General features: G+C 38.2%; 1 protein-coding gene across 1 annotated transcript in view; it reads left to right on the forward strand.

Moving 5' to 3' along the window:
• Positions 1 to 11364, forward strand: part of LOC307163972 (E3 SUMO-protein ligase RanBP2-like) — a 57998-nt gene extending 46634 nt beyond the window's left edge. The window contains 1 exon segment of the mRNA XM_079880319.1: positions 9587 to 11364. Coding sequence (XP_079736445.1) covers positions 9587 to 9892 — 306 coding nt within the window. The 3' untranslated portion in view covers positions 9893 to 11364.
• Positions 11365 to 12930: the final 1566 nt, after the last annotated feature.

Here is a 12930-nt window from a genome sequence, read left to right on the forward strand (position 1 = left end):
TAACACACACCAGTGTTGAAACACCAGTAAAGGTGATTGTTTGGTCTGTTATTAACACACACCAGTGTTGAAACACCAGTAAAGGTGATTGTTTGGTCTGTTATGAACACACACCAGTGTTGAAACACCAGTAAAGGTGATTGTTTAGTCTGGTTATTAACACACACCAGTGTTGAAACACCAGTAAAGGTGATTGTTTGGTCTGGTTATTAACACACACCAGTGTTGAAACACCAGTAAAGGTGATTGTTTGGTCTGGTTATTAACACACACCAGTGTTGAAACACCAGTAAAGGTGATTGTTTGGTCTGGTTATGAACACACACCAGTGTTGAAACACCAGTAAAGGTGATTGTTTAGTCTGGTTATTAACACACACCAGTGTTGAAACACCAGTAAAGGTGATTGTTTGGTCTGGTTATTAACACACACCAGTGTTCAAACACCAGTAAAGGTGATTGTTTGGTCTGGTTATTAACACACACCAGTGTTGAAACACCAGTAAAGGAGATTGTTTAGTCTGGTTATTAACACACACCAGTGTTGAAACACCAGTAAAGGTGATTGTTTGGTCTGGTTATTAACACACACCAGTGTTGAAACACCAGTAAAGGAGATTGTTTAGTCTGGTTATTAACACACACCAGTGTTGAAACACCAGTAAAGGTGATTGTTTGGTCTGTTATTAACACACACCAGTGTTGAAACACCAGTAAAGGTGATTGTTTGGTCTGTTATTAACACACACCAGTGTTGAAACACCAGTAAAGGAGATTGTTTGGTCTGTTATTAACACACACCATTGTTGAAACACCAGTAAAGGTGATTGTTTGGTCTGGTTATTAACACACACCAGTGTTGAAACACCAGTAAAGGTGATTGTTTGGTCTGGTTATTAACACACACCAGTGTTGAAACACCAGTAAAGGTGATTGTTTGGTCTGTTATGAACACACACCAGTGTTGAAACACCAGTAAAGGTGATTGTTTAGTCTGGTTATTAACACACACCAGTGTTGAAACACCAGTAAAGGTGATTGTTTGGTCTGTTATTAACACACACCAGTGTTGAAACACCAGTAAAGGTGATTGTTTGGTCTGGTTATGAACACACACCAGTGTTGAAACACCAGTAAAGGTGATTGTTTGGTCTGGTTATTAACACACACCAGTGTTCAAACACCAGTAAAGGTGATTGTTTGGTCTGTTATTAACACACACCAGTGTTGAAACACCAGTAAAGGTGATTGTTTAGTCTGGTTATTAACACACACCAGTGTTGAAACACCAGTAATGGTGATTGTTTGGTCTGTTATTAACACACACCAGTGTTGAAACACCAGTAAAGGTGATTGTTTGGTCTGGTTATGAACACACACCAGTGTTGAAACACCAGTAAAGGAGATTGTTTGGTCTGTTATTAACACACACCAGTGTTGAAACACCAGTAAAGGTGATTGTTTGGTCTGTTATTAACACACACCAGTGTTGAAACACCAGTAAAGGTGATTGTTTGGTCTGGTTATTAACACACACCAGTGTTGAAACACCAGTAAAGGAGATTGTTTGGTCTGTTATTAACACACACCAGTGTTGAAACACCAGTAAAGGTGATTGTTTGGTCTGTTATTAACACACACCAGTGTTGAAACACCAGTAAAGGTGATTGTTTGGTCTGGTTATGAACACACACCAGTGTTGAAACACCAGTAAAGGAGATTGTTTGGTCTGTTATTAACACACACCAGTGTTGAAACACCAGTAAAGGAGATTGTTTGGTCTGTTATGAACACACACCAGTGTTGAAACACCAGTAAAGGAGATTGTTTAGTCTGGTTATTAACACACACCAGTGTTGAAACACCAGTAAAGGAGATTGTTTGGTCTGTTATGAACACACACCAGTGTTGAAACACCAGTAAAGGAGATTGTTTGGTCTGTTATGAACACACACCAGTGTTGAAACACCAGTAAAGGAGATTGTTTGGTCTGTTATTAACACACACCAGTGTTGAAACACCAGTAAAGGAGATTGTTTGGTCTGTTATGAACACACACCAGTGTTGAAACACCAGTAAAGGTGATTGTTTAGTCTGTTATGAACACACACCAGTGTTGAAACACCAGTAAAGGTGATTGTTTGGTCTGGTTATTAACACACACCAGTGTTGAAACACCAGTAAAGGTGATTGTTTAGTCTGGTTATTAACACACACCAGTGTTGAAACACCAGTAAAGGTGATTGTTTGGTCTGTTATTAACACACACCAGTGTTGAAACACCAGTAAAGGTGATTGTTTGGTCTGTTATGAACACACACCAGTGTTGAAACACCAGTAAAGGTGATTGTTTGGTCTGGTTATTAACACACACCAGTGTTGAAACACCAGTAAAGGTGATTGTTTGTTCTGTTATGAACACACACCAGTGTTGAAACACCAGTAAAGGTGATTGTTTAGTCTGGTTATTAACACACACCAGTGTTGAAACACCAGTAAAGGTGATTGTTTGTTCTGTTATGAACACACACCAGTGTTGAAACACCAGTAAAGGTGATTGTTTGGTCTGGTTATTAACACACACCAGTGTTGAAACACCAGTAAAGGAGATTGTTTGGTCTGGTTATGAACACACACCAGTGTTGAAACACCAGTAAAGGTGATTGTTTGTTCTGTTATGAACACACACCAGTGTTGAAACACCAGTAAAGGTGATTGTTTGGTCTGGTTATTAACACACACCAGTGTTGAAACACCAGTAAAGGTGATTGTTTGGTCTGTTATGAACACACACCAGTGTTGAAACACCAGTAAAGGTGATTGTTTGGTCTGGTTATTAACACACACCAGTGTTGAAACACCAGTAAAGGTGATTGTTTGGTCTGGTTATTAACACACACCAGTGTTGACACACCAGTAAAGGTGATTGTTTGGTCTGGTTATTAACACACACCAGTGTTGAAACACCAGTAAAGGTGATTGTTTAGTCTGGTTATTAACACACACCAGTGTTGAAACACCAGTAAAGGTGATTGTTTGGTCTGTTATTAACACACACCAGTGTTCAAACACCAGTAAAGGTGATTGTTTAGTCTGGTTATTAACACACATCAGTGTTGAAACACCAGTAAAGGTGATTGTTTAGTCTGGTTATTAACACACACCAGTGTTGAAACACCAGTAAAGGTGATTGTTTGGTCTGTTATTAACACACACCAGTGTTGAAACACCAGTAAAGGTGATTGTTTAGTCTGGTTATTAACACACACCAGTGTTGAAACACCAGTAAAGGTGATTGTTTAGTCTGGTTATTAACACACACCAGTGTTGAAACACCAGTAAAGGTGATTGTTTAGTCTGGTTATTAACACACACCAGTGTTGAAACACCAGTAAAGGTGATTGTTTAGTCTGGTTATTAACACACATCAGTGTTGAAACACCAGTAAAGGTGATTGTTTAGTCTGGTTATTAACACACACCAGTGTTGAAACACCAGTAAAGGTGATTGTTTGTTCTGTTATGAACACACACCAGTGTTGAAACACCAGTAAAGGTGATTGTTTAGTCTGGTTATTAACACACACCAGTGTTGAAACACCAGTAAAGGTGATTGTTTGTTCTGTTATGAACACACACCAGTGTTGAAACACCAGTAAAGGTGATTGTTTGGTCTGGTTATTAACACACACCAGTGTTGAAACACCAGTAAAGGTGATTGTTTGGTCTGGTTATGAACACACACCAGTGTTGAAACACCAGTAAAGGTGATTGTTTGTTCTGTTATGAACACACACCAGTGTTGAAACACCAGTAAAGGTGATTGTTTGGTCTGGTTATTAACACACACCAGTGTTGAAACACCAGTAAAGGTGATTGTTTGTTCTGTTATGAACACACACCAGTGTTGAAACACCAGTAAAGGTGATTGTTTAGTCTGGTTATTAACACACACCAGTGTTGAAACACCAGTAAAGGTGATTGTTTGTTCTGTTATGAACACACACCAGTGTTGAAACACCAGTAAAGGTGATTGTTTGGTCTGGTTATTAACACACACCAGTGTTGAAACACCAGTAAAGGTGATTGTTTGGTCTGGTTATGAACACACACCAGTGTTGAAACACCAGTAAAGGTGATTGTTTGGTCTGTTATGAACACACACCAGTGTTGAAACACCAGTAAAGGTGATTGTTTGGTCTGGTTATTAACACACACCAGTGTTGAAACACCAGTAAAGGTGATTGTTTGGTCTGTTATTAACACACACCAGTGTTGAAACACCAGTAAAGGTGATTGTTTAGTCTGGTTATTAACACACACCAGTGTTGAAACACCAGTAAAGGTGATTGTTTGGTCTGGTTATGAACACACACCAGTGTTGAAACACCAGTAAAGGTGATTGTTTGGTCTGGTTATTAACACACACCAGTGTTGAAACACCAGTAAAGGTGATTGTTTGGTCTGGTTATTAACACACACCAGTGTTGACACACCAGTAAAGGTGATTGTTTGGTCTGGTTATTAACACACACCAGTGTTGAAACACCAGTAAAGGTGATTGTTTAGTCTGGTTATTAACACACACCAGTGTTGAAACACCAGTAAAGGTGATTGTTTGGTCTGTTATTAACACACACCAGTGTTCAAACACCAGTAAAGGTGATTGTTTAGTCTGGTTATTAACACACATCAGTGTTGAAACACCAGTAAAGGTGATTGTTTAGTCTGGTTATTAACACACACCAGTGTTGAAACACCAGTAAAGGTGATTGTTTGGTCTGTTATTAACACACACCAGTGTTGAAACACCAGTAAAGGTGATTGTTTAGTCTGGTTATTAACACACACCAGTGTTGAAACACCAGTAAAGGTGATTGTTTAGTCTGGTTATTAACACACACCAGTGTTGAAACACCAGTAAAGGTGATTGTTTGTTCTGTTATGAACACACACCAGTGTTGAAACACCAGTAAAGGTGATTGTTTAGTCTGGTTATTAACACACACCAGTGTTGAAACACCAGTAAAGGTGATTGTTTGTTCTGTTATGAACACACACCAGTGTTGAAACACCAGTAAAGGTGATTGTTTGGTCTGGTTATTAACACACACCAGTGTTGAAACACCAGTAAAGGTGATTGTTTGGTCTGGTTATGAACACACACCAGTGTTGAAACACCAGTAAAGGTGATTGTTTGTTCTGTTATGAACACACACCAGTGTTGAAACACCAGTAAAGGTGATTGTTTGGTCTGGTTATTAACACACACCAGTGTTGAAACACCAGTAAAGGTGATTGTTTGGTCTGTTATGAACACACACCAGTGTTGAAACACCAGTAAAGGTGATTGTTTGGTCTGGTTATTAACACACACCAGTGTTGAAACACCAGTAAAGGTGATTGTTTGGTCTGGTTATTAACACACACCAGTGTTGACACACCAGTAAAGGTGATTGTTTGGTCTGGTTATTAACACACACCAGTGTTGAAACACCAGTAAAGGTGATTGTTTAGTCTGGTTATTAACACACACCAGTGTTCAAACACCAGTAAAGGTGATTGTTTGGTCTGGTTATGAACACACACCAGTGTTGAAACACCAGTAAAGGTGATTGTTTGTTCTGTTATGAACACACACCAGTGTTGAAACACCAGTAAAGGTGATTGTTTGGTCTGGTTATTAACACACACCAGTGTTGAAACACCAGTAAAGGTGATTGTTTGGTCTGTTATGAACACACACCAGTGTTGAAACACCAGTAAAGGTGATTGTTTGGTCTGTTATGAACACACACTAGTGTTGAAACACCAGTAAAGGTGATTGTTTGGTCTGTTATTAACACACACCAGTGTTGAAACACCAGTAAAGGTGATTGTTTGGTCTGGTTATTAACACACACCAGTGTTGAAACACCAGTAAAGGTGATTGTTTGGTCTGGTTATTAACACACACCAGTGTTGACACACCAGTAAAGGTGATTGTTTGGTCTGGTTATTAACACACACCAGTGTTGAAACACCAGTAAAGGTGATTGTTTGGTCTGTTATTAACACACACCAGTGTTCAAACACCAGTAAAGGTGATTGTTTAGTCTGGTTATTAACACACACCAGTGTTGAAACACCAGTAAAGGAGATTGTTTGGTCTGTTATTAACACACACCAGTGTTGAAACACCAGTAAAGGTGATTGTTTGGTCTGGTTATTAACACACACCAGTGTTGAAACACCAGTAAAGGTGATTGTTTGGTCTGTTATTAACACACACCAGTGTTCAAACACCAGTAAAGGTGATTGTTTAGTCTGGTTATTAACACACACCAGTGTTGAAACACCAGTAAAGGAGATTGTTTGGTCTGTTATTAACACACACCAGTGTTGACACACCAGTAAAGGTGATTGTTTGGTCTGACTGTTAACACACATCAGTGTTGAAACACCAGTAAAGGTGATTGTTTAGTCTGGTTATTAACACACACCAGTGTTGAAACACCAGTAAAGGTGATTGTTTGGTCTGTTATTAACACACACCAGTGTTGAAACACCAGTAAAGGAGATTGTTTGGTCTGGTTATTAACACACACCAGTGTTGAAACACCAGTAAAGGTGATTGTTTGGTCTGGTTATGAACACACACCAGTGTTGAAACACCAGTAAAGGTGATTGTTTGGTCTGGTTATTAACACACACCAGTGTTGAAACACCAGTAAAGGTGATTGTTTGGTCTGGTTATTAACACACACCAGTGTTGACACACCAGTAAAGGTGATTGTTTGGTCTGGTTATTAACACACACCAGTGTTGAAACACCAGTAAAGGTGATTGTTTGGTCTGTTATTAACACACACCAGTGTTCAAACACCAGTAAAGGTGATTGTTTAGTCTGGTTATTAACACACATCAGTGTTGAAACACCAGTAAAGGTGATTGTTTAGTCTGGTTATTAACACACACCAGTGTTGAAACACCAGTAAAGGTGATTGTTTGGTCTGGTTATTAACACACACCAGTGTTGAAACACCAGTAAAGGTGATTGTTTGGTCTGGTTATTAACACACACCAGTGTTGACACACCAGTAAAGGTGATTGTTTGGTCTGGTTATTAACACACACCAGTGTTGAAACACCAGTAAAGGTGATTGTTTGGTCTGTTATTAACACACACCAGTGTTCAAACACCAGTAAAGGTGATTGTTTAGTCTGGTTATTAACACACATCAGTGTTGAAACACCAGTAAAGGTGATTGTTTAGTCTGGTTATTAACACACACCAGTGTTGAAACACCAGTAAAGGTGATTGTTTGGTCTGGTTATTAACACACACCAGTGTTGAAACACCAGTAAAGGTGATTGTTTAGTCTGGTTATTAACACACACCAGTGTTGAAACACCAGTAAAGGTGATTGTTTGGTCTGTTATTAACACACACCAGTGTTCAAACACCAGTAAAGGTGATTGTTTGGTCTGGTTATTAACACACACCAGTGTTGACACACCAGTAAAGGTGATTGTTTAGTCTGGTTATTAACACACATCAGTGTTGAAACACCAGTAAAGGTGATTGTTTAGTCTGGTTATTAACACACACCAGTGTTGAAACACCAGTAAAGGTGATTGTTTGGTCTGGTTATTAACACACACCAGTGTTGAAACACCAGTAAAGGTGATTGTTTGGTCTGGTTATTAACACACACCAGTGTTGACACACCAGTAAAGGTGATTGTTTGGTCTGGTTATTAACACACACCAGTGTTGAAACACCAGTAAAGGTGATTGTTTGGTCTGGTTATTAACACACACCAGTGTTGAAACACCAGTAAAGGTGATTGTTTGGTCTGGTTATTAACACACACCAGTGTTGAAACACCAGTAAAGGTGATTGTTTGGTCTGTTATTAACACACACCAGTGTTCAAACACCAGTAAAGGTGATTGTTTAGTCTGGTTATTAACACACATCAGTGTTCACACACCAGTAAAGGTGATTGTTTGGTCTGATATTAACACACACCAGTGTTCAAACACCAGTAAAGGTGATTGTTTGGTCTGTTATTAACACACACCAGTGTTGAAACACCAGTAAAGGTGATTGTTTAGTCTGGTTATTAACACACACCAGTGTTGAAACACCAGTAATGGTGATTGTTTGGTCTGGTTATTAACACACACCAGTGTTGAAACACCAGTAAAGGTGATTGTTTGGTCTGGTTATTAACACACACCAGTGTTGAAACACCAGTAAAGGTGATTGTTTGGTCTGGTTATGAACACACACCAGTGTTGAAACACCAGTAAAGGAGATTGTTTGGTCTGTTATTAACACACACCAGTGTTGAAACACCAGTAAAGGTGATTGTTTGGTCTGATATTAACACACACCAGTGTTGAAACACCAGTAAAGGTGATTGTTTGGTCTGGTTATTAACACACACCAGTGTTGAAACACCAGTAAAGGTGATTGTTTGGTCTGGTTATGAACACACACCAGTGTTGAAACACCAGTAAAGGAGATTGTTTGGTCTGTTATTAACACACACCAGTGTTGAAACACCAGTAAAGGTGATTGTTTGGTCTGATATTAACACACACCAGTGTTGAAACACCAGTAAAGGTGATTGTTTGGTCTGTTATTAACACACACCAGTGTTGAAACACCAGTAAAGGTGATTGTTTGGTCTGGTTATTAACACACACCAGTGTTGAAACACCAGTAAAGGTGATTGTTTAGTCTGGTTATTAACACACACCAGTGTTGACACACCAGTAAAGGTGATTGTTTGGTCTGGTTATTAACACACACTAGTGTTGAAACACCAGTAAAGGTGATTGTTTGTTCTGGTTATTAACACACACCAGTGTTGAAACACCAGTAAAGGAGATTGTTTAGTCTGGTTATTAACACACACCAGTGTTGAAACACCAGTAAAGGTGATTGTTTGTTCTGTTATGAACACACACCAGTGTTGAAACACCAGTAAAGGTGATTGTTTAGTCTGGTTATTAACACACACCAGTGTTGAAACACCAGTAAAGGTGATTGTTTAGTCTGGTTATTAACACACACCAGTGTTGAAACACCAGTAAAGGTGATTGTTTAGTCTGGTTATGAACACACACCAGTGTTGAAACACCAGTAAAGGAGATTGTTTAGTCTGGTTATTAACACACACCAGTGTTGAAACACCAGTAAAGGTGATTGTTTAGTCTGGTTATTAACACACACCAGTGTTGAAACACCAGTAAAGGTGATTGTTTGGTCTGTTATGAACACACACCAGTGTTGAAACACCAGTAAAGGTGATTGTTTGGTCTGTTATTAACACACACCAGTGTTGAAACACCAGTAAAGGTGATTGTTTAGTCTGGTTATTAACACACACCAGTGTTGAAACACCAGTAAAGGTGATTGTTTGGTCTGTTATTAACACACACCAGTGTTGAAACACCAGTAAAGGTGATTGTTTAGTCTGGTTATCAACACACACCAGTGTTCAAACACCAGTAAAGGAGATTGTTTAGTCTGGTTATTAACACACACCAGTGTTCAAACACCAGTAAAGGTGAATTATCTTCTGTGTTCTCTCAGGGAGGCGACATCACCAGCGGGGACGGGACGGGAGGACGGTCCATCTACGGAGGGAAGTTTGAGGACGAGAACTTCGACGTGAGGCACACGGGTCCGGGACTGCTGTCCATGGCCAACCGCGGCAGAGACACCAACAGCTCGCAGTTCTTCATCACACTCAAGAAAGCAGAACACCTGGACTTCAAGCACGTGGCTTTCGGCTTCGTCAAAGAAGGCATGGATGTGGTGAAGAGAATAGCAGAGCTGGGCACTAAGGACGGCAAACCCACTAAAGCCATCACCGTCTCAGACTGTGGACAGCTGTGAACTCTTCTACGTTTAGCAAACTTCTGTTCATGGTAGACATTATGTTCCCGGAACTTTTGTGTCACTCCTTTTTTTCTCTCTACTTCGTAGGAATGACCTACATGAAATTGACCATAAATGTATTGATTAAAGGGTTTGTTCACCCAAAAATATCAATTCTGTCACAATTATTCACCATAAGACTTTCGTTCATCTTCAGAACACAAATGAAGATATTTCTGATGAAATCTGATGGCTCAGAGCGGGCTCCATTTACAGATATTTAATTAACACTTTGAAGGCCCAAAAAGTTAGTAATGACATCGTTAAAATAGTCCATGTGACTACATTGGTTCAACCTTAATGTTATGAAGTTACGAGAATACTTTTGTGTGCCAAAAAAAAACAAAATATTGACTTTATTCAGTCATTTCTTCTCTTCTGAGTCAGTCTTGAGGCGCGTTCACGAGAGCATCACGACGGCATCAGATTTCATCAACAATATCTTCATTTGTGTTCCGAAGATGAGCGAAGGTCTTTCGGGTTACATTGAGTAATTAATGACAGAAGTTTCAATTTTAATAAGCGAGTACATCATAAATCCATCTTCCATAAGGTAATTAAAAGTGTGTATATTTCCGACCCGTCTGGACTGATTGTTGGTAATCTTGAATCAGAACTCCAGCAGGACACCAGTAGAACCAGTACCAGTGTAAAAGACCTCCACCGCACTTTACCAGCGAACGATGTCCCTAAACCTCTGTTCTATTGCATTTATTTACTTGTGCTATTGCTTGTAGTTTAAGTATTTGTTCTTATTGTATTGTTTACTTGTCTTTAATAATCTTTGAAATTGTTTTAGCTGTGGAATCAAAATTGTAATCGAGAATTGTTCAATTTCACTGGTATCTAAAATGTTGTGTCATAACCGTATTTACAGTACAAGAACACATGGGTCAAAAACAACTATTCTATTTCAATTCTAACAAACTATTTCATTCATTTATTACTTTTTTTTGTGGGGCCATCGAAAATGTAATTATTGAATTGAATCGAAATTATTAATATAGTAAATCATAAATAAATAATATAGTGCAACATGTTCAATTGATTCATTAATGGCCACCTAATAGAGTCATATAGAATCAAAGCTTTATTTACATGATTTTTGGGCATTTACGGTATTTACAAAACATATACAAAACATGTATGTGTCACGATTTTGGGTTTGTTCTTGTCATGTTTCTGTGTCATGTGACCCTTGTAAGTCATGTGATCCTGCCATGTGTTCCCATGTGTCATGTTGTCATTGGTTCATTGTTCACAGGTGTCCCTTGTCTAGTCATTAGTCTTGTGTGCATTTAAGCCCTCTTGTTTGCCATGTGTCTTTGTCAAGTATTATTTCCTGTAACTGCTGTTGAGTAAGTTCATGTTCATGCCACGGCATTGTTTTGTTTCATGTTTTGTTTACAATAAACTGCACTGGGGTTCTAATTTACAACTTGCCTCCAGTGGATCACCTCATTTCACTATGGTATTTAAGTAGGTCTATTAAAATAGACAATACAGAACATTCATTGTGTAAAGAGATATAAATGTGGAAAATAAGATAAATATTATAAACAGGTACTAAACAAAAATATCAGTGAAGGGATTTGAAAGACATTTTGGGATGAGATTAATAAAACTGTTTTATACTGTGTATATATATATATATATATATATATATATATATATATATATATATATATATATATATATAAGCATGTTGAAGTTTATCTGTTGATTCCGCTATGATAATTTCAGATATGATCAGTTTATTCAGCATAAGTCTCTCCTCTATTGACATACATTCCGAGAAATAAAAAGGTGGTCCTTCCGTGCGGCAGCATTAGGAGCTTTACAGCGTCTGTGATCATGTTTGAGAAGAGCGCCCCCTGTCGGCTCGGGCTCTCACACAGAGTGTGTCCTGTACTGGGAGAACTGGTTCCAGAACAGGAGAGAAACACTTCATAGTTCTTCATAGTTCAGCGGTTCTGTGTCTCAGGTGGACTCGCAGTTAAAGATGTATATCAATATCATTTTCTGTCAGCTTCTTCACCATACGACAGGCTGACATCCTGAAATAATAGCATTGAATTACATTGATTATACTGATTATAGAACTTTTTTGTTCTATTATTATTAACAATCATGTTAAAATGTTTAGAAATGACATGATATTGTGCTAATCACCTGAACACACATTCAATCACCTGTTCACAGTGATGTTGTGAACTCTACCTTTGGGTCGGTTATTTATAGGGTTGTTTTATGTTTTATTGCTCTATCATTTCTCTTACACCCATTACCTGTGGTAGAATGATATATTTCTCTGAAGAAGGACACTGAACTACATTTGAACTGATTTACATTTAATGCAGTTTTTTAGTGTCCAAGGTTTCATATATTGATGATGCTTTGAAATATGTTCATTGCTCTTCTGGACTTCCATCAAACCTCTACACATGATTCAAAACACAGCAAAATGACCGGTCACACAGTCCTGTCAAAGACATTCATCTGGTATTTATATTTATATACAGGCATATGAATATAAACATATTTAAATCATGACAACTCTCACATTAGTTTTAGCATATTAATGAATAATAAATGTTAATGAATTCAAATTGAATTCACAGTGATTTTCATTCACTTAGCGTATAGGTTATAATGAAAACTGAATATTTCTGAAATACACATCCAATATATAATAAGTAATTAATAATAAGTATTAACTTATAAAAAATAAAACCAGTAACAACCACATCACTCGCCAGGGCACTTCTGTGTCAAATCTGGGGTCTAATTGGACTCTTTTTACTCTAGAACTCTCTCAAATACTTTGATATTCAACATAATACAACATCATATCAATATATTCCAGAGACCCCTAGGGTGGCCATTTCCAGAACACCTAAAAGGAGGACACTTTGAGGCATTTAGTGAGGCAAGAATAATTGCATAGGACTCTGGTGTACTCGCAACTACTAATTTTGTCCATCATGTCGATGGTG

The sequence above is a fragment of the Squalius cephalus genome (assembly GCF_949319135.1).
Source record: "Squalius cephalus genome assembly, chromosome: 9".
Taxonomy (NCBI): Eukaryota; Metazoa; Chordata; class Actinopteri; order Cypriniformes; family Leuciscidae; genus Squalius; species Squalius cephalus.